A 23819-nucleotide genomic window follows, 5' to 3' on the forward strand; every position below is an offset into this window, starting at 1 on the left:
TAACAGTGAAGCACTGGTGCAAATCCAAATGGCAGTTATTCTTCCCATTAAGAAGCTCGTTAGCTGAGCTGGAAGCCTCCTTCAAGAAAACCAGGTGCTACCCACATTGCTCAGTCCCTCTGCTGGTGAATAAAACAAACTCCAGATCCTCCTCAGATGAACATACGGCCTCAAATTATACAGAATTTTGTCTAATCTGTTCTTAAAATATTTTAAGTGATGATGAAACATGAATCTTAACTAAAGGTCTCCATAACACATCTCTTGATGGTAGCAGACATAAACTCAGCTTAAGCAGTAATAATTGCAAATTCACCAGTGATGCGAATGCTGGCAAAATGAAAGACTCTAAAAGCCTGCTACAGTTCCATAGGAGTCATAGTTTTCACAAATTTATGTTGGATTGGCTAAATATTTAAATAAAAGACGTCCCACATGTTCTAGGACAAAAGTAGAGGATTGCAATCCCCGGTTACCTACCCATGGAAGAAGCAATTAACAAAGTATTTAAGCTTGAAATTAAATCCATCTCTACTCAGAGTGCTTAAATGTGTGTTTAGCTATGGGTTTGTATTTATGGCCTGTGTCATTAGGATTTAAGTGCAGGCATAAATTCTGCATTGAATAAAGGCAAGTTGCTGAACAGTGCTTCTGGAGGTCATCCCCTGCTAACAAACACCCCACCAAGAACACGCTTCGTCTGGGTCAGACCCTGAGTAAGAGTCCAGACATAAGCAAAACTTTTCAACATTTATTTCAGCAGACAGCAGACTACAGTTGAGAAATAAATTCCTTTAGGAAGTATTTCAGCAAACATTCCAGGATACAGTTCTGTTAAAAAGATTAAGTAGGTACAGGCTGTGTTTCCAAAGGCAGAGTGCTGCAGTACGAGCAAGTGCCAAATATGAGTGATATACCTAAGAGAGAGTCAGTTAATTCACAACACACTAACTGGCTTCCAAGAGCTGAACAGGGGATATCGGACACATCCTACAGGAGCACTGAAAAAACACTCAGGCTAAAAACTGTTTAAAGACAAATCTTGCAGAGTTTCCTAAGTCCTCTTGCAGGCAGCACTTCAAGAGTTACAGATCTTGCAAATGAATACCTGGAGCTCTCACAGGCTTTAGCTGAAGTGGAGAAGGTATTGACTTTTAAGTAAAAGGCTGGGTTTATTCTCCCTAGTGGATTTCTAACATTTACATTAAATAAGTGATAAGTAAAGCAAACACGAGAATTTTAAAAGTCATTCACAAGTATTTTTAAATACATATCTACTTTACCCTATTAGTGTTAATAAAAAGCTCTAAAAATCTTTTTCATTTGCTTCCTTTCTGAGAAATATCTGTTTAATTTCGGTTTCTTCTTTCTTTCTACCTTACCTTCTCTTGAATGAGTAAATTTACTCCAAAATCCAGGAAAGAACAGACAGTACACTATAAACACTTCTCAGATTTTTGGGAACCTCTAAAGGCTACCTCTGCTTCTGAGCAATATCACCGTTGCAGGATGAGGAGGACATATGCTTCATTGAAGGACGTTTATCAGCCAGCTGGGGTTTGTAGAGAAAGAACAAGAACACAAAAACTGCAGTTACAGCCTTCAAATGCCGTTCTGCACAACGTCGTAGTTTGAGGGGATTATGATTAACCCATCTATCCATCTTATTTTTCTTGGAGTGAAGAACTATGAGGTAACTATGTTCTCAATCATGAGACACCTAAATGGCTCGCCTGGATGATGATGGATCCCTTACAGCTACATAAGAGGTGTAAGGGGAGTGGAATCTCAGTTCTTTTCTTTATAGAGTTTCATAACACTTTTCACTAAGCGAGACAAGTAAAGCTGAAATTCACAGAAATCAGGTAAATAACAATGAACACTTCTATATCCAAAAGGGAGAATCCACAGCAATATTCTTTTCCACAGAGTTTGTTATTTCAGGGTATTGTTCAAAGTGAAGTATGAAATAACATATTATACACTTCACTACTGATGTAAAGCTGACTCTGAAAGGCACTCTAGAGCTTCAGATGCGGTAAGACTGAACACTTGGCTTATACAACATACAAGGCGTCACTTCTTTCTAGTTTCTGTTGTCTACAGAAAGCCAATCAATCACGTCCTGTACTTTAACTTACCTTCCCAAGCCTCTTCTCTTGCTGACAAGAAGACTGATGGGATACATGAAGTTAAGGGAACTGACGAACTCACTAAATCATTCCTGAATGTTCTTAGAACAGTGGCAATCCCTTTAGCTTTCAACATATTTCCTGTCTTTGTCCAAGAGATCATTTAAGTCAGAGGCACGAGGCACCAAAAAATTACTTAAAGAATGATCCAGGCATTTACTTTCAGCTACACATTACACTAACACAAGCCGAGTCCTTGTCCTTGACTGACATAACAGTCTTATGTTGTTTTTTTCAAATTTGTGCATGGCAAGATTAGTCAGAGATGATTTTGCTGTCAAAAGATAGTCTTCTGCAGTTCTGTTCTGTGACAGCTGCAATATGTGGCTAACCTTCATCAAGTTAGAACATTTTGGTGTTACGTGAATAATATACCAAATAATACTGTTTCCTCAAATAAACATTCAAGTCCACTTTGTCAAACCGATGAACCATCAGCTCTCTGAACGTTTCTTATTCTTCTTCCAAGTTTGCAGAAAAGTCACACTTAAATAAATGCCATTTGTCCTAATTTTTGTAACACAATGCAACTGTCAGATGCTAATTTCCAAACCTGAATAAATAGATCTGGCAACTGCACAAACCCACAGAGTAGGGGCTCCAAGACATGCACCACTCATGCTGCTGCCCCACCAGCGATCAGCAGGAAAGGTTGTTCTAAGGGTGCAAATGCAGCTAAGTGCCCGCCCCTGCCACCCCAAGGTCCAGCCGCTGAGGCTGTTGATAACAGCTCAGTGAGTACCACACACATGGAAGATTTTGTAATATGGTCATCTGCCTGCTGGGATTGAGTTTGAGAAAAATCAGTTTCGTTGAGCATAGGCCACTGTTCACACATCAGACAGTAACATAATTGCATACAATAATGAATAAATGAATGCTGTTGGAAAATGAAAGGTGACATTTGGACATTCAGAGCTTTTGAAATCCCTAAACTTACATTCAGATTTGTGGTGCAGGACAGATCTAGTGTAACCACACCATCCCCACCATCTAATATCCTAAGGGATACAGATGTTCCAGGTCACTAGAAAGGAAAAAAAGCTTCCACAAGGAGCAGCTCTGCTCTCCCCACCTAGTCCTAATAAAGATCTTTTCATGACATGGTATTTCATTCTGGAAACATGAAAGTAAAAGCCTGTTTATTAATCTCCTGAGCTGTGCAGGCTCACCGAAAAGCTAGCTTTTCATTGTGCCTTTAAACAGCACAATACAAATATTCAGCCCTGTATCATTATACCTCCAGGCAGTGTGGCAAGAAAACAGACAAAACCACGGGAGAATAACTTAGCCCTGCTTGCAAGCAAAGAAAGATCTGTGGCTATCCATCAAGATACCTGAATGGCTTTCAAAACAGGTAAACAAGGTGCAGTAGATGAGCTTTGATTTTCACAGACCTCGCACTTCATTTTTCATGCATCTCTGATATTTTTAAAAGCTCTTTTTATACACTAACTGAAGTGCCATTAGAAATTTGCCAGGTTTATGCATAATCCCTGGAGAATGATGCCGTGCTTCTAACTGCAGCCACACAGTTGACAAGAGTCAAGACACAGCTGAAAAATATGTAGCATGGCAGGAATGATTATTCATTCACTCCAGTACCGTATCTCAGGAGGTACCTGTCTATGTAAAATGTCTTGAAAAAAAAAGACCTAAAACTTTTGAAGCTTCATCCTGAAGAGAAAACAGCAAAAGGAGCACTGTTTCTAAATTAGAAAAGCAAACAATTCTACTTCTCTCCTTTTCTGTCATTGATTAGAGTGGAGTAAGAGAGACTAAGGTTAAGGTTTCTGAGAGGGAATTTCATGCACTCCTTTGATCTAATTCAGTGAAAGTGCTAAGCAATGTAATCATAAGCAAAATATTTTTTTTTCTGAGTGCCTTGTATTGTGCGCATTTCTTACAGACATATAAACTAAACCTGCACAGCCATTTGCAATTACCAGTACCAGAAAAATGCAAAGCACTATAAACCCACTACTGTGATGTTTTACTTCATTTTGAAGATGTGAATGACCTATGATGGAGAGCAGGAAAGCAGGAATAGGCTGAACGCATGTTACTATTCTTGTGGTTTAGCAGAATGTTATATACAAGGAGAAATCTGCCCTTTTAGACCCGATTCACTGCTATGCTATGGTTCCTTTACATTAATTTGGCAATGTAAAAAAACCTTAAAGGACACAAAAATTATATTTGCATTCAGCCTATACTCTGGTTCTCCAATACAGTAAAGGTACACTGTACATACAACTGTGCTTTACATGACTGGCAAGACCCTAAGAGATGACTTTTCCCTATCTTTTCTTAGAAATGCAAACATATTAACAAATGCAGAGCTAATTTGGTGCCAGAACAGCATAGCAAAGATTGGTCCCCAACAGCTGAGCTGTCCTTTTTCTTATTAAGTCTTCAGCACCTTTCTCCTTCCAAAATTAGTCATGAATAAAAGAATTTGAAAAGTAATAATATGAAGACAAATGCCATATACTACAGAGCACTTATGAAAAGCCTGCTTGTCTCTTAGACTATGAATTCCCGTGATCCTATGAAAACAATTCCTTTAGAAAATAATCTGAGAAAACTGACATGTCTGTGCTGGATCTAACTCATCATGTTTTGCAGTGTACTAGAGCTGTCCTAATTTTTTTCTAATATTTTGCGACTGACATGCAAACAGTGATCACAACTACTAAATCCTTCCTATCTTCTACAGAAATGATCAGGGCCTTTTGTAATTCAAAAGTGAGGACACAACCATTCTATATTTATGATGAGATGGAGACGGAGCTTGTGAACATCACACAGCATGGTTTTAGTATTTCCTACCATAAAATATACTACAAAGCTACCTTAGGGCACATTTTAATCTTTCCTGTGTAATTGAAATTTTTCTTTCTGTGTAAACAGTAATTTACCTTGTAGGATATATGGGCTTATTAAAAACAAACATGAAAAGCAAGAAATTTCTTCTCCATTGTTTTGGCCCTCTACCAAAGGAAAAATGTCTTCTTCCTCATGAGTGACACATTTGTCAGCTTATAAAATATTGAACCATGTAATGTTTGGGAGAAATCAAAACTTGTACCTCCCAGGCTTTTTTGTTGAAAAAAAAAAAAGAAAGAACGGGAGATTTTTCTACCCTTGTAAAGACGAAACCCGTGTCTGCATCATGAGGCAGAACTGCACTGCAGTGGGATTTACCTGGGGATGCAGACTGAGGTGGAGCCTTTGTGGTGAGGCCAGTATTTCTCCGGAGGTAGGACTGAACTGAAATGTCCGCTGTCGCTAATCTGGCCCTTGTCCAGGTTGCTGAAGATTGAGGCACTCAGGCCAGATCACAAGATGAAGCTGTGTATACCATGAGGATGTTTACTGGATTCAGTGTGGGGAACAGGGATTTGTGTCTGTGGTGGAGATGATTGCTGATTGTTTGCTAAAACTTGACGTACAAGATCAGATTTTTCTCCAGTAGCTAGGTGCCAAAAAATGCAGCTAATTCCATAGTGTAATTTCAGATTGCCTCAGCAAGATAAGTGTCTAATCTCCAACAGGATTTAGGAGCTTAGCCAGATTATACTCTGTTTAAAAATTTACTGTCTACTTACCTGCATATTTAGCAGCCTAACTAGCTTTAAAAGCTTTCCTCCAATGGCCCAGTTTGGAGCAAGCGCTGCCCCTAGATGTCTAGCTTTTCCTATTTGGATTTTTTTCAGTCCTGTGTGTTCACTGCCAGAGATCATCAACTTGCACTAGAAATCTGAATGCTGTTACTTTTCTGTACCTGAAACAAAGCAGCACCTACTCTTCAGTACGGGAGTGCAATGGGAAGGAAAAAAAAAGGCACGGTGGGTTCATCTGAAATGCCTTGGAGAAAAGAATACTGAATAACGTGTCTGGTGAAGAGTACTCTTGAATTCCCAGATTGCTTATGCTGTTACAAAGAAAAAAGTAACTTTAAGATCTACTCCCAACCCAAAACCCACAGTGCTGCCCCTCCTCCATCCAAAGGCAATGATGTCTTTGCCAATACCCTCTACACAACTTCTCTAGAAGGAATCTCGAAGTTGAATGTATCTGCCCAATTAAGCTGAAATGGAATAATTTCATATTTTGGGGAAATTTTTGAGGTTTATTTCAATCAAAAAGAAAAAAAGCTGCAGGAAATTTGTCTAGCAGTTAGTCTAAAATCGATGTAAGATTATGCATTCTTTATGTTGAATATAAAGAACTAACAACTGCGGTAACGATTTACAGCACCAGAAAATAACTAAGGTCCACTTTGGATTTTCAGCTTAGGCTACTAGAGATTTGACTTGTAACTTTGTCAATGTTAAGATATAAAAAGCTTCTCCATCCAATCCCATATAGCGTTAAGACATAAAAAGCTTCATCAGAACAAGAAGATCTACTTTTTAAGTGTCTGCTGTTTCTCTCTGCAGAACTGTCTCTCACAAAACCAAACTTGTTTCTATTTTCCTTCCTGTTCCCCACAAAAATTCTCTTCAATCATGATTAAAAGGCATTTCTCAGTGTCTCCCTGACAAATGTTCCTACTCATTTTTTTCAGAAGCTGGCAATGACTTTTGTATCCTGCTTGGTGTTTTGTATTTGACTAATTATCATGATAAGAAAATATTTTGTTGCGTACAAACACCATCCTGCAGGATGCATTGGGTATTTGTGAATAACCAGGTAGGATGAGGGGGTTCAGTAGTGCTGGTTTCCCAAACTCATTCATTCTGTCCCTCCCCACTAGTATTCTACCTGGAAATAGCACTGCCTTTAGCTGGCAACACAGAGCGTATTTGCTATCATTTATATGCTGGAACTGTCATGAATATGTCACAAAACATGGAATTTGTCCATATGCTTGGAATTCAGCCAAATATGCCTAAAAAAAGAGATAAAAACTGTCGAGCAAGCAAGCAAAGATTAAAAATTTGTTACTTTAAAATAAAAGAGTTTCAGGACTGTTCAGCACTACATTTCACATATAGTGAGCTCCTTCAGGCTTGCAGTTTCTTAACGTGAACACAAGATAAGGCATAGCCACAGATTTATGCTTGAATGTCAATAGTGAGCCTGAACTGTGGCAAGACATCAAAATCAGCAGTGATCTACACACAGCAGTGCCAGTGGTGTCCTGGCTGCTGAAGGGTGTATGTGGATGCAGCGTCTGTGGCTCTCAGGCCAGTAAAAAAACCCCAGAAGTAGAGTTTCTGGCCCTTCTTAGATTCAAGGAACATTTGACCTGATATACTGTATTACCCTTCTCCAGACAAATTCTTCACTATTTATTCGTGTCCCTAAAGCACTTGTGGTGTTACCTAACCCTGTCAGCTAGAATAAAAACCACAACCTGACATGAAGGCCGGTGAGCCGTACACTTCCCTGCAGTAGCCCAGTAAGAGCAGTAAGTGACCACGTGTTAGATCCCAGAAAGCTCAAGGCTTTGGCTCCAGCTTGTTGCATCAAGGGGCTGGTACCCAGGAGGCGCAACAGACCAAAGGGAAGAAAAGAAAATCTGCATCTTTCACTTCTCGACTATTTTACCTCAGATGACACGAGCAGCCATTAAGGGAGGTGCAATGTATCGTATCAGGCTATCCTCATCTGCGTCAATGCATAAAACAAAGCATCAAATGTGGGGAAGACGGTGAAAAGAGCAATGTGGCAGGCTCTTCTGCCACTCTTGTCACCCTCTGGATGCAGAAGAATGTAATAGACATTGCAATTCAGTTCCTCAACCAAGCAAGCTAAATTCCTCCTTCAGATAACCTGGAACATCACTGGCCAACAGTAATATATCATCTACTAAATTCTGTCCAGGTTTGGAAAGAGAAAGAAGACCCAGAGCCAACTAATGAAACTGTTGCCATCATTCTCCTTGGGTTCATGGCCTTTATTGAATCAGCTTATAAATCTCTGGATTTGCAGGGCTTCTGAAAGGCTCTGTGCCCTTTAGCTGAAGTATGTCTTTCCTTTCTGGTACTACGGGCAGGAGTTTGAATTTCTGGGAATTGCTTCTCAGTTCCTAAAGCATGGATGAATCAAGGAGCAAGAATCAACCTGAGGTGTCTCAGGTGTGAAGAAGTATTAGCATGACGTGATCCACTTCCTAGCATCACATGAGCATCTTCACCTAACAAAATTGCTGGTAACGTGGAGACCTGTGACAGTGAGAGTGCTCTCTTTTACTGCTGTCATTTCTCTGGCCCGTATGAGTTAGTGTTGAATGGGTGCTAGGAAGTGTTTGGTGCCTGGAGGAAGTGAATTGTATATTACATTATTTCCTGTGGTCAAGACCTTTATGAATCAAGCAACCCCTTCTAGCTTTTGGTTCCTGTATAAAAGCAGCGACCAGGAAAAGCTTTCGGAGCTACCAAACCTGGAAGTCTCTGAAGGCTGTTCTTTGCAGGGGGATGGGTTACAATGAAATGGGATTCAAGTATCCTTAAAACGGAAAGTGTTGGTGCCATAGAAGCCATAACCCACTGCAGCAAGTCCCAGCCCTGTTGCCCTCAACTGTCATCAGATTCATGCTGTCATCAAGGCACACTGAACCTCCTGGTTTGTGACTAACCCATTTGCACACGGTTCTCCACTCAATCCAATCTCACCCCTGCTGGCTCTCAGCTACTAACCCTGAACAAACCCATGGGGACTAGAGAAATGAATCATTTTACCCAATACATGAAGCCTTCACACACCTTCGCATTTAGATGACTCTTACCTCTTTCTGGTGATACTTTATTGCTACCTTTAGCTTTGCCAAATCATGACATTTTTGTGGATCCAACTCTTCGCTTTGATCATCTCTGTGATTGAGAATGATCTCCAATTCTCGGGAACTCCGTGCTTGATCCAAAAGGTCCTTAGCAAAACGCTTGCACTGCTGTGAAAGCTCTTCATATTCAGCCTTGAACTCATTTTCCACTTTGCTGAGCTCCTTCAACTCCCAGCCCAGTCGGAAGGCCGTCAAGATGGGGTCCTCGCTTGATAAGGCAATCAACGATGGGCTGGCTAAGGCTTTGTAGATGTTCAGCCTTGACCTGGAATGCCTCAGGCTGTCTACCTCTGAACTGGAGACACATTCCACACAGTTGCATCTGATCTGGTGTGGGCGTGGAATTGTTACCCGTCTTTGGACAAGCAGTTTGATGATTTCATAGTTGTTGGTGTGAGCCGCCAGCATTATTGGGGTGATATCTGGAGTGAATTCTGAAAACTGTGTGTCCATCATCAAGGTTGGAACCTATATAAAGGGATAAACGATAGTCATATTTCATGTGGAACAACAGAAATCACATGTCCCTCCTTCATACTTTTGAAGTGATGTCATGACAAACCAGAGTTTTTATAACACCCACTGCTATTAAAATCCTACTGTATCCATGAACACACACGCGCGCGCACACACACACACTGCCATTCTGGTGAAACCATCTTCCTGCAAATTGTGCTTGCCTGCCTCATAAGCAGGAACCTGTGACCATTCAGTTCCCAGTCTGGTGTAAAAGTCAGTCACATCCCCATCTGAACGCTCTATATGTGAACCTGTTCTGAAATGGGTATCGGTTCATATACCAAAAGGTGGACTTTTGCAGGAAAAAAGGAAGACAAAAGGCCCAGATAATCACACAAAAAAAGAAAAGAAAGTCTAGAAAAGAGTGAACGCTGAATAGATTTAAGTAACTATCATTATTTGCATTATATGCCTGCATTAGCAGGCCAAGAACCTGCTCGTAGCAGGCCCTACACAAACAAAGCAAACACTGGTCTGCAAAGCTCTTCCTCACCTTTTCCCTACTGTTTTTATTTGAAAATACTTTTCAGTGGAAGGATACATTACATAACTGCCATCAGAATAGATTTGTTTTTTTTTTAATGGGTCTGAAAAAATTTAAATGTAAAATTAATGAGCCATAGTCCACTACAAATAAGACACTGCAGGGTGTGCATTATTCAGCTACTGTTGCACTTCTCAAAAGATGAGCTTAATGCACACCCTGTTGTGTCTTATTACTATATGCAGACTGCAAAATTAGACCAAAATGCTCCTACATCCCAAGCACGCAGTGTGTTTCCATTTGCAGCACAGGCAGCTCTCTTTGTTGTATGTTAATCATTACTCAAGCATACTGTACTTCGTGTGCCCACCGCTCCTGCCCTGGCAGTTGGCATCCTGCTGCTCGAGGGGTGATTGCAGGTTTTGGTGAACAGTAGGCCTGCTTCCCCTTGCAAATGTCAAAGGCGTAACTATTGTCAAAGAGTACTAATGACAGGAAACATTACTCAGTCTGTAAAAATCCAAAAGTAAAGCCACGATAAAGTAGCATGACGCAACCAGTTAGAAATCCTTCTGTAGGATATACCTAAGAGTGGTTGTGAGACAGTGAACCTCTAACCACTGGAATCCAAGTGCCCCGGGAGTTAAGTGCCTCTATAGCACTGAAGAGCCGAAGACTCCTGAGCTGTGGTTGATTGATAAACCACTCTGTAAGGCAGCCAACAGCAGGACAAGAGCCTGTTCACAATACACAACACTCTCCCAAAGGTCGGCACCATGCCAAGGTGCTGGGTCATTTACTGGACCCGGGGCTCACTGGCTGGATAGAGGCATTTTTGGGAATAATACAAGTCTGCTACCCTGGATGCAGAACACAAGGCGTTAAATCTCTGGCAGCCTACAGACACACAGGTGTAAAGAGGCTTTGCTAACAAGGCTGGTCCCTACAGAGGCAGCCAGGAGAGAGCCTGTAAATATGGCTCATGGGAAGAAGAGAGAATGGCAGTGAGAATTTGCTGTGGGTCATGGAGGGCTGGGTGGCTCTTAGTAAGGCTGGATAAATGTCCTTTAAGATATCTAGTAACAAACAGCTGAAAGGAGCTCTCTTTGTAAGGTCTTTGACTTACTTTCTTTTCCTTTGCTTAGCTCGTTTAGGTAGTTTGTTAAATGTCAAGAGAAAGGTGCGGGTTTTTCTTTCTTCTCTCTCTTAGAAGCATTTTTTTTAAGCCCTGATGCTTGAATAACTGCATTTATCTTTCTTCTCCTTTTTCAGCCAGTCACTGGCTGCTGTATTCACAGCCTCTGCCTCAAAGGAATAATGGTTTCCCCCTCTATCACTCCTATTACTGTCAAGTTTGATCTTGTTTTTCCTATATGGAAGTTATTGTACCCAGGGCTGTGAAAAGGATTTTCAGTTTTACACAGATGAGGTATTCATGTTGCTCGGAATATGAAATGGACACTTGCCGACGAGGTAGTAATGTTACAGGTGGGGACAGTGCTAATCTTGTCTGCTTCTGACTACTCCTGAGGTTTTCTAAATCTGGATCTAGGGCTCTCAAAATGGTTGTCCCAAGGTTTGGGATCAAATCAGGATCTCTCATCTGTTATTCTGGTTCATATTGCAAGCCCTCACCCCAGGAGTGGAGCACTACTTTGTCAGGATTCAGGCAGGTGCTGTGTGGAAGGCATGTTTTCGCAGGCAGCGTGCAGCACTTTAATTAAGGGATATGAAGGGAAATGGTGGTGCAGAGACATACAGGCTCTCTGGGGTCTGGGGGCAGATCAGTGAAAGGCCTCAAATCACAGGGCTGAAGCTCATTTCTGATTATAGCTGAGCAGTAAAACAAACCACCAAAACACAGAACAGGAATAGCACGAATGATGGCTGCTGTGGCCTTTCTCTTTTCTATGCTTGGCTGATCCAAAGACCATGCATTGGCTAAGAATTATGTGTCTTGTGGTGAATATTTTTGTTGTCTTGCACAGTGTTTCAATAACCTGTATCTTAACAAACAGTCTTGTTTTAAAGATGGGGCTATGCAAATCAAGCCTCTGCTTTGAAGGCTGTATTCTGTGTATTATCATTGGTGGGCAGCAGAGATTACAGCAATGCATTGTAATTGCTGATGTTCCTCCTGCACTGCTCTGACAGGTTGAGGTCATGTTTAGATCAGCTTCTTCTATGTTTTGGGTTAACTTACAGTGATGGAAGCAGAAGAGGAATAAATTATTCTACCTCATGGGCTCTGCTAAGCCCTTCCAAGGTTATTTTCATTAAGTGACCTGAATAAGAAATTCTTTTCCATTAACCTCATCACCTGACACAAGCTGTTAAGCTGAGTCCTTCAGAACCTTATTGTCACTACTTGCATAGGAGCATATGCCTCGTCTGTATTTCATCTTGGCAACATTCACTTAAGAAATTAACGCTACCATTAACAACAAGTGATTGAATCTTGTTACCATCTTTCTAGACTTAATCCTCATAAAGGTAGGCTGCTTACCACTGTACCACTGCTGGTCTGAACAATACTACAGTGAGTGAAAAATCTCCTTTATTTAAAAAGGCAGGGGGAGAAACAAGCTTAATTCATTAGAGGAGAAGAAAATGGAGGATTAGCTCACATAAAAGCACTGTTCAGTATAGCTAAGCTCTCCTCTGAACAGAAAAACAACTTTTCCAGTAAATAGTGCACTGCTGGAAAGAAGCTCTGAATAGGAAGAGCAGGAACCTCTGCTTACGTTAGTAACTAGTACAGTGTAAGAAGAGAACTACAGAGCAAAAAAACCCAATAACCTGGCACTGAAGACCCAATGGCCTTGTTGTAGTCTCTTAGGACTTTTACTTTGGACTTAATCTAGTCCGCTCAGTAATGTGAACCGAAGAGCAGTAAATGGGGAGGTTAAGGAGGTGCACCCCAAATGCATGCTCCTCAACCAAACTGAAAGACTACTATGAATGCATCTTTTGCCTTTTAAAGACCATGGGAGCTAATATGCAGGTTTAAACACCTGAAGACTTCAAAGCAAGCTACAGTGTTTCTACAGCTTCTGTCATCTATCTATGCATGTAAAAAAAGGGTAACTAGGTGAAAAAAAGGCTGTTCTGCAGCAAAGGAACTTGCCAGTCAAGTGCAAAATCTTGAACTCTGAGAAAAGGGCCTGCCTCTGTCTAATGCCTATTTGAGGTGGTTTTCTGTTTCTATCTGTATCTTATGCTTTTCTGCCCCTCTCTATTGGCAGTCCTCCTGATTATGGTCTGGTAACCCTACCAGACACTAGTCTCCATGTTGAGGTCTCGCCTCAGGATTCCCCTTCACTGATGCTCACAGCTGCAGTCCCCCTGGATAACCCTTCAGTGCTTCAGATCTGAACTGAAACAAGAATATCTAGAAAGTAAAGCAAAGCCTAACCACAAAATCCTTTAATTTCTTAGTTTTGTTAATCTATAATTGTTACCTTCTCAGGTCACAGACAGTCTATATAGGCATCCTGTCTGGCATGGAGAATGCCGCTACTTTCAAAATAACTAATAATACTTTTACCTCTTACAGATGAAATTGCCACATTTTCAAGCCATCTCCATTCCATAAAATAGCACCTCACCTGGACCAGTGTAATGAACTGTAAGTATAATCATGACAAACTGTAAATTTATTAATCTGCATTACTTTCAGCTTGCATAACTTTTTGATACAACTACACGTTATAAAAGATTTTCCAATTGCCAAAAAACAATGTTTTGCTAAATAAAACAAACTCATGCAACTTCACTGGAAAACTTCAAATGTAACACTTGTTAAAATGAAAGCTTGGGTAACTTATTGAGCAAGGATTTCCTATTTCTAGTCTGTTTTTCTGCATGCAGCCCTATGGGGGAAGTGCCTATGCCATCCACAAGCATGGTAACAGGCACAGCCAATTTCTGTCATTCTAAAAAGAAGATTTTGTACTACATCAATTTAGTGCAAGGCTCAGCGGTCAAAGGAGCTTTAGCAGTGACTGTGATTTTGTTCAGAATCGCAGTCCTGTGGTAATTCTAGCTGCAGCTCTATAAATAGAGAATGAGAGACAGAGTCAGTGTTGCTAGACTGCAGATCAGCCATGTTACCAGCAAAAGAGTCTTGAAAAAAATACACATTGTGACTGGCATGACCAATTGAATCCTGCTCCTTGCCTAAATCCATAAACAAATTCTTTCATTGATGGAACCCCATGGGCATTTGTTTCCTTATGTGGGACTCTGGAAAAATGTTGCATGTGTCTATAAATTTAAGCATTCACTTTGGGTGATGCACTGGTGCCGCCTTCAATAACTGAATATCTAATCAGAGATGCCTTGAGAGACATCTTGCATCCGAGTGATGACAATATCTATATCAATAGGGAGGATAGTTTTTCTCTGAAGAGCAATTCATTGAATAATACGATGTAATTTGGTTAATGAAATATAATGAACAACGCAAACTGATAACAGAAGTAATGTACTTCAAGGGCTTTTGTACTGGTTATGAACAAGTTCTTAACTCTGGTATAAAGGACCCATGGTTGTAGATGTACTTTTAGGCAAGCTCTGCTGTTGTTATTGAAGTATTCCAGTGATTTCAATACAGCTGTGCCAGAATATCCAGCTGAAGAAAAGGCTCCTTCTGGTCTAAAATCTGCACAGTGACTTACATGCCTGTAAAGCCAAATAAAGTCTTTCCCCTTCAGACTGATACTGCAAAACAGAGAAAATCAGTACCTTTTGGTGCCTTGTAGAAAGCGAAATGCTGATAAAAGGTTACTAGATGGTAGATATTAACAGTGAAGTATGTAACTTTCAATAAAAAAAAAAATTACTACTGAAATAATGTGAAAAATTACATTTATGATTTTTGCATAACTAACTTCTTTCTCTGCAACCAAAAAGCAAAATACCTTAATCCGGATATATCTGCGGTAGATTCTTCAAGTTTTAATTTGGCTTCTTATCCATGTGTTTAAAAATGGAGGTAGACCCAAGGGATTAGTTTTCAGAGCTAAATGGAAACCTAGTGTATTTGATAGTGGCAGAACTGCATCAGAGCTTGTTGTGTTCAGCCATGTGTTTAGGAAATGCACCACAGCCAGAAAGATTGTCAAAGGATGTCATCATTTGTGGCGGATACTACATAACTTCTCTTTTGTTGGGGATTACAAAAGAGGAATACAGCGAGAAGCCTTCAGAAGGAAAGGATTTTGCAAATATGCATTTAAATGGCCTATGGCAATTTATTCCAGACAGAGCACTCTCTCCTCTAAGCCACTCTCCCTTTCTGATGCAGATGGAGGAAATAAGATGAGGCAGCTGATGGTGAAATGAAGAAAGAGTGCAGTCAGTGTGGAGTTTATTCTCCAAGTCACAGAGGGATGCTGTTAGGGAGTTAGCTTGCGTTTAAACCTCTTGTATTTAAATGAAGTGCAGTCTCGAGGTCTGCTTTGCCCTGAGTTCCCATGTCTTGCTCCAGCTAAGAACTACTGAATCCAGCAGCAAGAGGAGCTAGCGAGTGCCTGCCGTTGTTTAGAGAAATAAGACCAGTGTTGTGCCATGAGCAATTGCACCCTCTCCTGGTTATGACGTCTCAGCTGTGTAAGAATGCTTGAGAAGTTCATTGTAATGACAACTGGCATGTTATGTCACGTTATCTCTATGATTTGACCAGCTATCATAAGTTTTATCATAAGCTTACATAGCCTGGGGCTAACCGAATAATGACACTTGTCCAGTTAAAACAAAAAAGGGACATAAGTTTGGGACTGTTACAAATCCAGACGTTAATGAAGCTGCTAGAGAAAAAGTGTCGTAAGTGACATCAGGACCTGGCTCCCAGCATGTTATGGATCTACCAAAGCCTTGCCAGAATGTAGACATTCCCTGGCTGCCCACTAGATCTGTTTCCCGAGACCCTCTGATACCAACTCAGCCTAGTACTGCTGGCATGACAGTAAATGGAGTTGCCTCTGGACGTTTGGATAGGCAGACTAGTTCATATATGCCTGAAGCTGGTTATTTTCCCCATTTGGAAACATAAAATGCTGTTTGTTCATTTTTTCACCTTTCTTCATTACCATTTTAAGAGTTACTCTGTGATAGGAGCAGCTGTTTTGGGTAAAAATACAGACTAAACCTTAACAATTTTTAACGTTGTTTTTAAGTTTAGAAATTAATTTTGTTAAAGAGCTTACTTAATCCAGTCCTGTAAATTACTTAACTACACTAAAGGCCTTGGAACATCGCTGCGCCTTAGATGTGTTTTAATTTTGCGGATGAGCTTTCCCCTGACCCTAATCATGCTGAAATAAAACCAGTCCACGGTTATCTGGAAATCTGCAGGCTCTGTCTTCAAGGTAATCTTTGTTTTATTACGGCTACTCTTTTTCTAAAATTTTCCAGGATTTATTCTGGGAGGGAAGAGTTGTCCAGCTTTTTAATTAATTTTATCTGGCCTCTGTATTTCCTATTCTTAGTGGTAACAAGGACAAGATGTGCTAATATAGGCTAATAATCATGCTATCTATAGCTTTTTGTGTCATCTTTCTACATAAAATGTCCCTATTTCCTGTAATTTATTATTGTGTGCGTATGAGAGATGTTTCATTAAGTTTAGGTGAGGTAATACATTGCTAACAGGGCTTGAAAACGGAGGGCTTTTTGCTTGGGAGAGATGGGGTTGTGTTCTGAGTCAATCATGTTCCTTTAAAAAAAAAAAAAAAAAAAGAAAAGAATCAGATTCAATCATAAGAGGACATCACAGCGAGGAGCGAGTGACTGCATCTGGTGCCAGCCCAGCGCTGTATGATGTTGCACAAAACACGTCTTGATGCTCACAAAGCAGGAGGCAGCGTTTCTTCCCGTTTTGACTATTAAGCTGTGCTTTTGGCATTGTTATTGTACTAACCAAGAAAATACTGTGGCTTCTGAAAAAGACCCCAGTGTTTGTAGTAGCAAAGAAATGACAATCTAGACAGGCAGCAGGGTCTCACGTGAGAATAAAATCTGTGTTGTTGTGATCTTCCTTTTTTACCACTTAGGCAATGTCTTCCTTTATTATTTCTAATGTTAGGTAGTTCAAAACATCTCGCTAATGATATGCTCCTCATGCTTCAGAGACTGCCTCTAACTCATCATCTGTCTGCCTGAAGAGTATTTAAGTGGAGCACACAAGCCCTCTCGCACTGCCATGAATTAAGTACCAACAGTGCACGTGACCCTGAACCTTGTGCTTGAGTGGTTTTCCAACATGTTCTCCCAATGACAGAGCACAGACCTTGAATTACAGCATTCCCTTGCTGTAACAATGCGGAGACGAGCAGGGAGAATATTGTTTTCAGTCAATGCCTTTTTGATTCCCCTCTGCATCTTGTTGCCACCAAAAGACTTCCCATCACAGGGATAAACAAGCCATAAAGGTGCCATTCTACTTTGCAAACCCAAGCACATTTCTGTTCAACAGCCAGACAAGGACTAGGGGACTCCTAGTCTACTACTACTAAACCATCCTGCAGTTCTTCATAGATCCCAGAGCTTTGTAGCGGAGGAGCCTGTAATTTGTTACGTTCAGTATCCCCATACAAAGAAGCTTCCCTTGGGAAATGTGTTGCAACTATTGCACCAGGCGGACTCTCCTGCGTATTCGTATCCATGAATCTAGACAGCCATGTCAAAAGCCCCTTCTGGGCCTCAGAAGTCATACAGACCAGAGGCAAATCATGTGTTATGTGATGTCCGGGGGCTGAGGTAAAGGAGCAGCGAATGCTGTAATTGGGGCTCATGAGCAAAGGGTGGTGAGTAAACTGGGCACATTCATGGAGGCTGGATAGGTAATGAAATGTATTTTTTTGAAATTTAACTCCTTAATCAACAGATCTATAGAGAGACCAAAAGTTTCCTTGCGTAAGAAGACAAACAGGATTTTTTTTTCCCCCTACAAATAGGTTGTTCCAGGCAGTCTACCCAGCTGAATCCCATGCACCCCCCGCTCCTGACTGAAAATACACTGTACAGTGAGCCGAACACAGGCAAGTGCTAAGATCACTCCCACAAATTAATAAAGATAATTCCCTGGGAAGCATCTCGTATAACAGGGCATTCCCGACTTCTCCACCTGTCTATATGTTAAATTACAAGCACGACATGTTTGTGTGTGCTGTGATGCAGTTCCTGGCCTGACCCCACCAACTCTCCTAGGAACTAATAACAGACTTTATGTTGGCCCGGGAGAAGGAGCTAGTGACTTATCTGCCACTGTCAGATGTAGCTGGCACTGCAGCCTGCAAGCCCTATCCCCAATGCTACTCATTAGGTCTATGCAATATATCACCAAGTTCTTTGTTTTGCTCCACACCTCCTTCTCATAGATTTAAGATTATGTGGGGAGGAAGGTAGTGGGGAGGGAGGGAAGAAGTTCCCAGTTAAATGTAATCATTAACTGAAGTAGTCTTTGATTTCTCTGTTGTTTAGTTTAATTAGATGGAATTCGTTTCGAAGGCAGCCACCAATTTCGAAGGCAGCCACCAATGTCAAAGGCACGTTAACTATAGCTGTGAATTATTACTGCATCAATAAAAATAATGAAAAGCTTGGATGCTAGCAGAGCCATTAGGCTTTGGAGCAGTAACAGCTAGTTTTCTGTTTTCAGACACAATCTTTCTTCCTTATTGTGCCTTTCAAATATTTTCATACTAAGAACTCGTGGCGAGTTCTTCTCAACTGCTTCTGTTCTTCAGAACCTGCTCTTGCTCAGAGTGTATCTAACCAGGTTCAGCCTTCCCTTGTCACTTTGGGACTCTCATATTAAAATGGAGATGGCTGGTTTGAGTCACACCGAAGGGCACAGTATCTGTACTGAGTCGTACCAATCAGCCTGTTACCCTCTCTGTTACAGTGCTCAATAGCAAGAACTCAATGAGAACAGGTCATGCCTATAGACTTCCTTGATACAGATGCCCAGCAACACCTTCCTGACCTAACTGATTTAAACTCAAAGAAGAACACAAACACTGCTGGTATGCAATGCTTAACGCTGCAGAAAGGCTACAGCTACACAGATCTGCTTGCACTTTGGGCTTGCTTTGATCACTTTGTTGTACTTCACACCTTTGTAACGCTTCATGCTTGCTGCCACTGGCCTTGTCTGTGATGTTCTATAAAAAAAACAGTGCATGCACCCAGAATATCTTTTACCACCACTAAGCAAGACTTCTTTGTTCAGTCTGCATGTGAGCGATCTCCCCACATCCATCCTCAGCTTATAGGTTAGGAGCTAGTGCTGCAAGTCTTAGCAATTTTAACTGAAAGTCCACAAGTCTCTACCTCTAAAAGAAACATAAACCTTTTACTGAAGGAAGCAGGATAACATTTTTCACAGCCACAAACCCCGTATCCTGTGGTCCTGCCACAGGGTACCTCTGTGCACGTTGCCTGCAGGTGAGACAGATCCACAGCAACCACTTCAGCCAGGGCATGAGGAACACCAGCTGCTTCTAAAACTCTTCTCTTTCTAATTGCCTGCAGAATTTAGCTTTTATGTCATGAGATATCTGACAACTGATCTGCTTCCTTTGACTTAAAAAGCCCTGTCAGTGATAGCACAGGGCTGACAATGCCAGCCATGAGCTTGTACATCAAATAAGTATCAGTAAGTGCACAAATCAAGGGCCATGCGTGGTAAGAGCTAAACTTTGCACTGGACTCTGCATCCAGGGCAAAGAACCCTATGTGAATAGGAAAATTAAGTTAAACCACATTGTATCAAGAAAGCTACTGGATTTGGGCAAGAATAAAATGGTTTAACACAACACATAATTTCTGGTTCACAAAAGATTGTCTCTAGGCTGTTGATCTATGATATTTACACAAAGATTAAGGCAGATTTTCACTCATCAGCTCATCTGAAAGAGGATTTTTGAGGTCAAATTTTAAGTTCGCTAATACTATCAAGTGTAGCAACCTACCAGCAGCAGGTATCTGAGGGTTAGCAACTCAGACTTAAAACCTGCCTTTTTCTCTCCTCTTCACAGCCATATTTTTCTAGGATTTATTTCTGTAAAGCTCCTTCTTTTGGAAGGCATATGGATAGGTATCTGTTGAGATCTCATTGATTCAGAAAGCCTTTGGACCATCGAAACAAACTGAATCACGGTCATAAATACTGAGATCCCTTTTCTTTTTATTCTCATTATTGAGGAATTGTATTTGTACTCCCATCTGTGAACCAGATTAATTTGGAGCCATCTGCCGTGAGCAAATTGCTAATTTTGGCAGATACCAGAGAGATGCTAGTATCATCCTTATGCAAACATTTGATGTCAGCTCTGATTGTTGTGAAGAAAACAGCTACCCGTAAAGGTGCTTATGGCTACACTATGAACATGTAGTAATTCAGATGGCTGATTATAGGTTCTTAAAGAACCGAAGGAGGGCTCAGCAGTCAGCAGAGACCGTGTCTGGTATCGTGCACACACGTTCACTGTGGCAAGGCAAAAACCGGTGCAAGATCTGTGCAAACTGAGAGCGCTACCCTGCAAGCTATGATGCATGTTTAGTGGAGAACCAGGACCACTTCACAGGATTCACACAGGAGGCCATTAAGAAAATGCCCCTGAAGACCTCATCTGGAGTCAAAGGGAAAATTTGTACTGATTTCAGTGGGCTTCAGAATGTCTGGAAATACAACTACTACTAATGATAAACTGAAAGTGAATCAAATATATAGGAAAATGTGAATTTTCAGACATATATTTCCTGCTCTTTGCTGGTGTAGTTTAGGTGCAGACTCCAGCCTGGCTGAAAACATAACCCACTGTATTTATGTTTGTATAGTTAAAAAAATTTCTGATATGACTTTTAGGAAAAAAACTCCGCCAAAACTCGAAGATCTAATAGGTTGGTAGACAGAAGACTTTACTGTAAAAGAGAATTTGTTCAACAGGCTTCATATATACATTCCCTTGCTCCTACAGTCGTAGTGAATCAAAAAAATGAAAGAAGCAATTTCAAGTCCCCTGTTAATTCCAACTCCATGGGACCACAGCCAGATCTGGTTTTGATGCGTACCTATAGAACAGTACAAAAAATCTTTTGCCATTGTAGGTACTGGACCTGTCCTGTGCACAGACAACTGTGCAGTTTAGCATTCCAACCCCAAAAGAGATGAGCCACCTGATTCAACAAGCCTGGGACAAAGTCAATACTGCATCTGTGTGTGCTGTTTTTCACTACTTGTATCCTAGCCCCACTCTTTCTGATGATTATTCAGTGGTTTGTTGTTTTATTTAAATAACATGACAATCATCGTGTGGAAGACCTGACTATGGATTTGCCATGCCAAGTAGTCTGCAGTACACATATACTACTCTTTTGGCTTTATGCAGCACATATACTACTCTTTTGGCTCTATGCAGTACAATATCAGCCCCTTCACTGTCCTGAAAACCAAACAATAACTATCACAGCACCAGATTAGGCTCACTCTTATTTCCTGGAGAATGCATATTCACTGACTACAAATCTCTGCAGGAAAAGCAACACTTGCATACCCTCCAGGTTCCAGGAATGTTAGTCTGTTTTGTTGCTCCTCTTAATATTCATGAATAGGCTGCTTGCTTTCCAAATGTCCGTCATCTATTTAGGGAAAAACAAAGTATCCTACAATTTAAGTGACCAATCAGCAATACAAAGTGACTGACCAAAGTGAACTATGGTTTAAAAAATAAGCTCGGAGGATTAATTGGAATAAATTACATAACGTTTGGAAATAGCAAGTGAACTTGTAAAAATCACAGAACTAGAAAAGCTCTTTTGTTACTTAATCTATTTTGAGTAGATAATTGAATTTTCCTTTATTTCCCTGAGAATTCAGCTCTTAGGGCTGTGCCGGGTCCAGACCACGTCCCACTGAGGTCACCAAAGCTCCCACCTCTGCTGCGGTGGGTGGGCAGGGTGGGCAGCCTGCAGCACCACATGCTCTGCACACAGGCATCTCCCATTGCGCTCTGGACCACACTTGCACACTGACAGTAAAAATAAAAGTGAGAGTGCACCTCAGAGCATGGTGTGGCATATTTGAGGAAAGGTTAGCTCTGATCTGAAGAAGAGAATGGGTCATTTAAAGCCTGGGCTTTGTTCTTTGCTGAGAGCGAAGCACATCAGCACACCTCTATGGTCTTCCCATGGTATCAAAGTAAGATGCTTGCACTATGACGACTCTCTCACTGAACCCAAAATCTCCCATAGGTGACAGTATCTTTCAAAACAGCTGTAACTTTATTAGCAATAGAGTTATTCTGGCTGTAACTGGTGAAGTCTTCTCCCCAGCTTTATCAAGAGACTCACAGAGCAGTACACAAAACAGTGGCTTAAGTTGTCAGGACCGGGCAGAACAGATTTGGGGAGAAATGTTAAGTTCTTAAAATAGCCCATGAACCGTCCGTGCTTGGAGGTAAACCTAAAAGGAAATACATTTACTTAAACACATCACTGTTCAGCACACTCATCTATCATGTGCTTTGTAGCAGCCTTTAGAGAGAGGTGGTTCATGCTCCTGGCTCTCATACGCTCCACATGTAAACAGAGTAATTTCTTCCTCTCCCGAGACACCCCTTACACGCACGGCTGCAGTGTGGGAGAAGAGTGTTGTTATAGTTACTGGCTATGACTTACCCCTGCCATTGTCATGGTATTTTCAGTAAATGGCACTTAAACAGCAGTCTAGCAGAGGTTTGCAGAATAACGGCTGCCTGCGTTCACTTAATAACAGGACACAAGCATCTCTGCTGCCCAACCTCTTCATCCATTTCTCCCTGTCCCTTACATCGTGAATGAGACCATGACTCTCTTACATAAGGAACACAAGAAAGGTCACTTCTTATATTTGAAAGTTTTCTTACTTCTGCTCCTTGGAAAGGTCATCATACAGGGGAAAAGCAGAGCTCTTCCCCTCGGGCAGCTCTCAAGAGAGAGGTATGGAGCGCCCAGGACACATCACCTTTTAGAGACGGTGGCTGGTGAGCGAAACTGCTTTGCAGGTCAAGTCTGTAAGAGGCCACTGTTTTCTGCCTTGTTTTGGGTTTGGGTTTATCTTTTGCTAACTAGATGCAGTCACTGTAACCCCACAAGAGTGGCATAATGCAAACTGTAACATTTTCAGTCAGGACTGTGGTACAATGATAAGGTTGTGGGAATGAGCAAAGATACATGCCTATAAAATGGATTATGCTGAACGATGCTACTCAGCTGCTTTTGAGATGCAAACAATTAACTGAGCTGATGTGAACAGACGCAAATAGGAACAGGTCTTCATGCCTGGCAGACAGAGAACAAGACTTTGGTATAGAGTCAAATAATAACCTCTCAGAGGCAGACAGCAGGAAAACAGGAACTAGAAGGTTTTCACAGACCCCAGACTCAGATGAACGAAGGTGATGTATAGAACATTTAAGAGAGAGCAATCAGAAGATGCTTCTCCTGCACCTTTGCCTGGAGTGCAGCAAAGACAGACAGCACCTAATTGGAAACAGGCTGCTACATGTGAGCCAAGGAGCTGCCTTCACACAGGTTTGTTCAGGCAAATGGAACCTTGTGTACATTTAATGACGAGATTATACTAAACCTTATATAAAAGAAGTACTGTGACACTATCTTACAAATTTCTCAGCCAGACAGAAACCGTTCTATGAAGTGTGAATTTTTGTTACTACTCAACCAGAAGAAGCTGGTTTTCTATATGTTTTAGAACATACAAGTAGTTGATTAGGACAAAGCTGTGCTAATCTGATTTATCAGGTGCTTTTTGTGAAAGCAATTAGGT

The 23819-nt window shown here is 41.1% G+C and overlaps 1 protein-coding gene across 2 annotated transcripts in view; it reads right to left on the minus strand.

Moving 5' to 3' along the window:
* TRPC5 (transient receptor potential cation channel subfamily C member 5) overlaps positions 1 to 23819 on the minus strand; it is a 102001-nt gene that overhangs the window by 45208 nt on the left and 32974 nt on the right. For both annotated transcript variants that reach the window (XR_010072519.1, XM_063346416.1), the window contains exon 3: positions 8932 to 9453. Coding sequence is in view for 1 of the 2 variants with exons in the window: in XM_063346416.1 (XP_063202486.1) it covers positions 8932 to 9453 (522 nt within the window). In the remaining variant the exon portion in view is untranslated. The remainder of the gene's footprint in view (positions 1 to 8931; positions 9454 to 23819) is intronic.

Source organism: Chroicocephalus ridibundus, chromosome 9 (assembly GCF_963924245.1).
Source record: "Chroicocephalus ridibundus chromosome 9, bChrRid1.1, whole genome shotgun sequence".
In the NCBI taxonomy this organism is placed as follows: domain Eukaryota; kingdom Metazoa; phylum Chordata; class Aves; order Charadriiformes; family Laridae; genus Chroicocephalus; species Chroicocephalus ridibundus.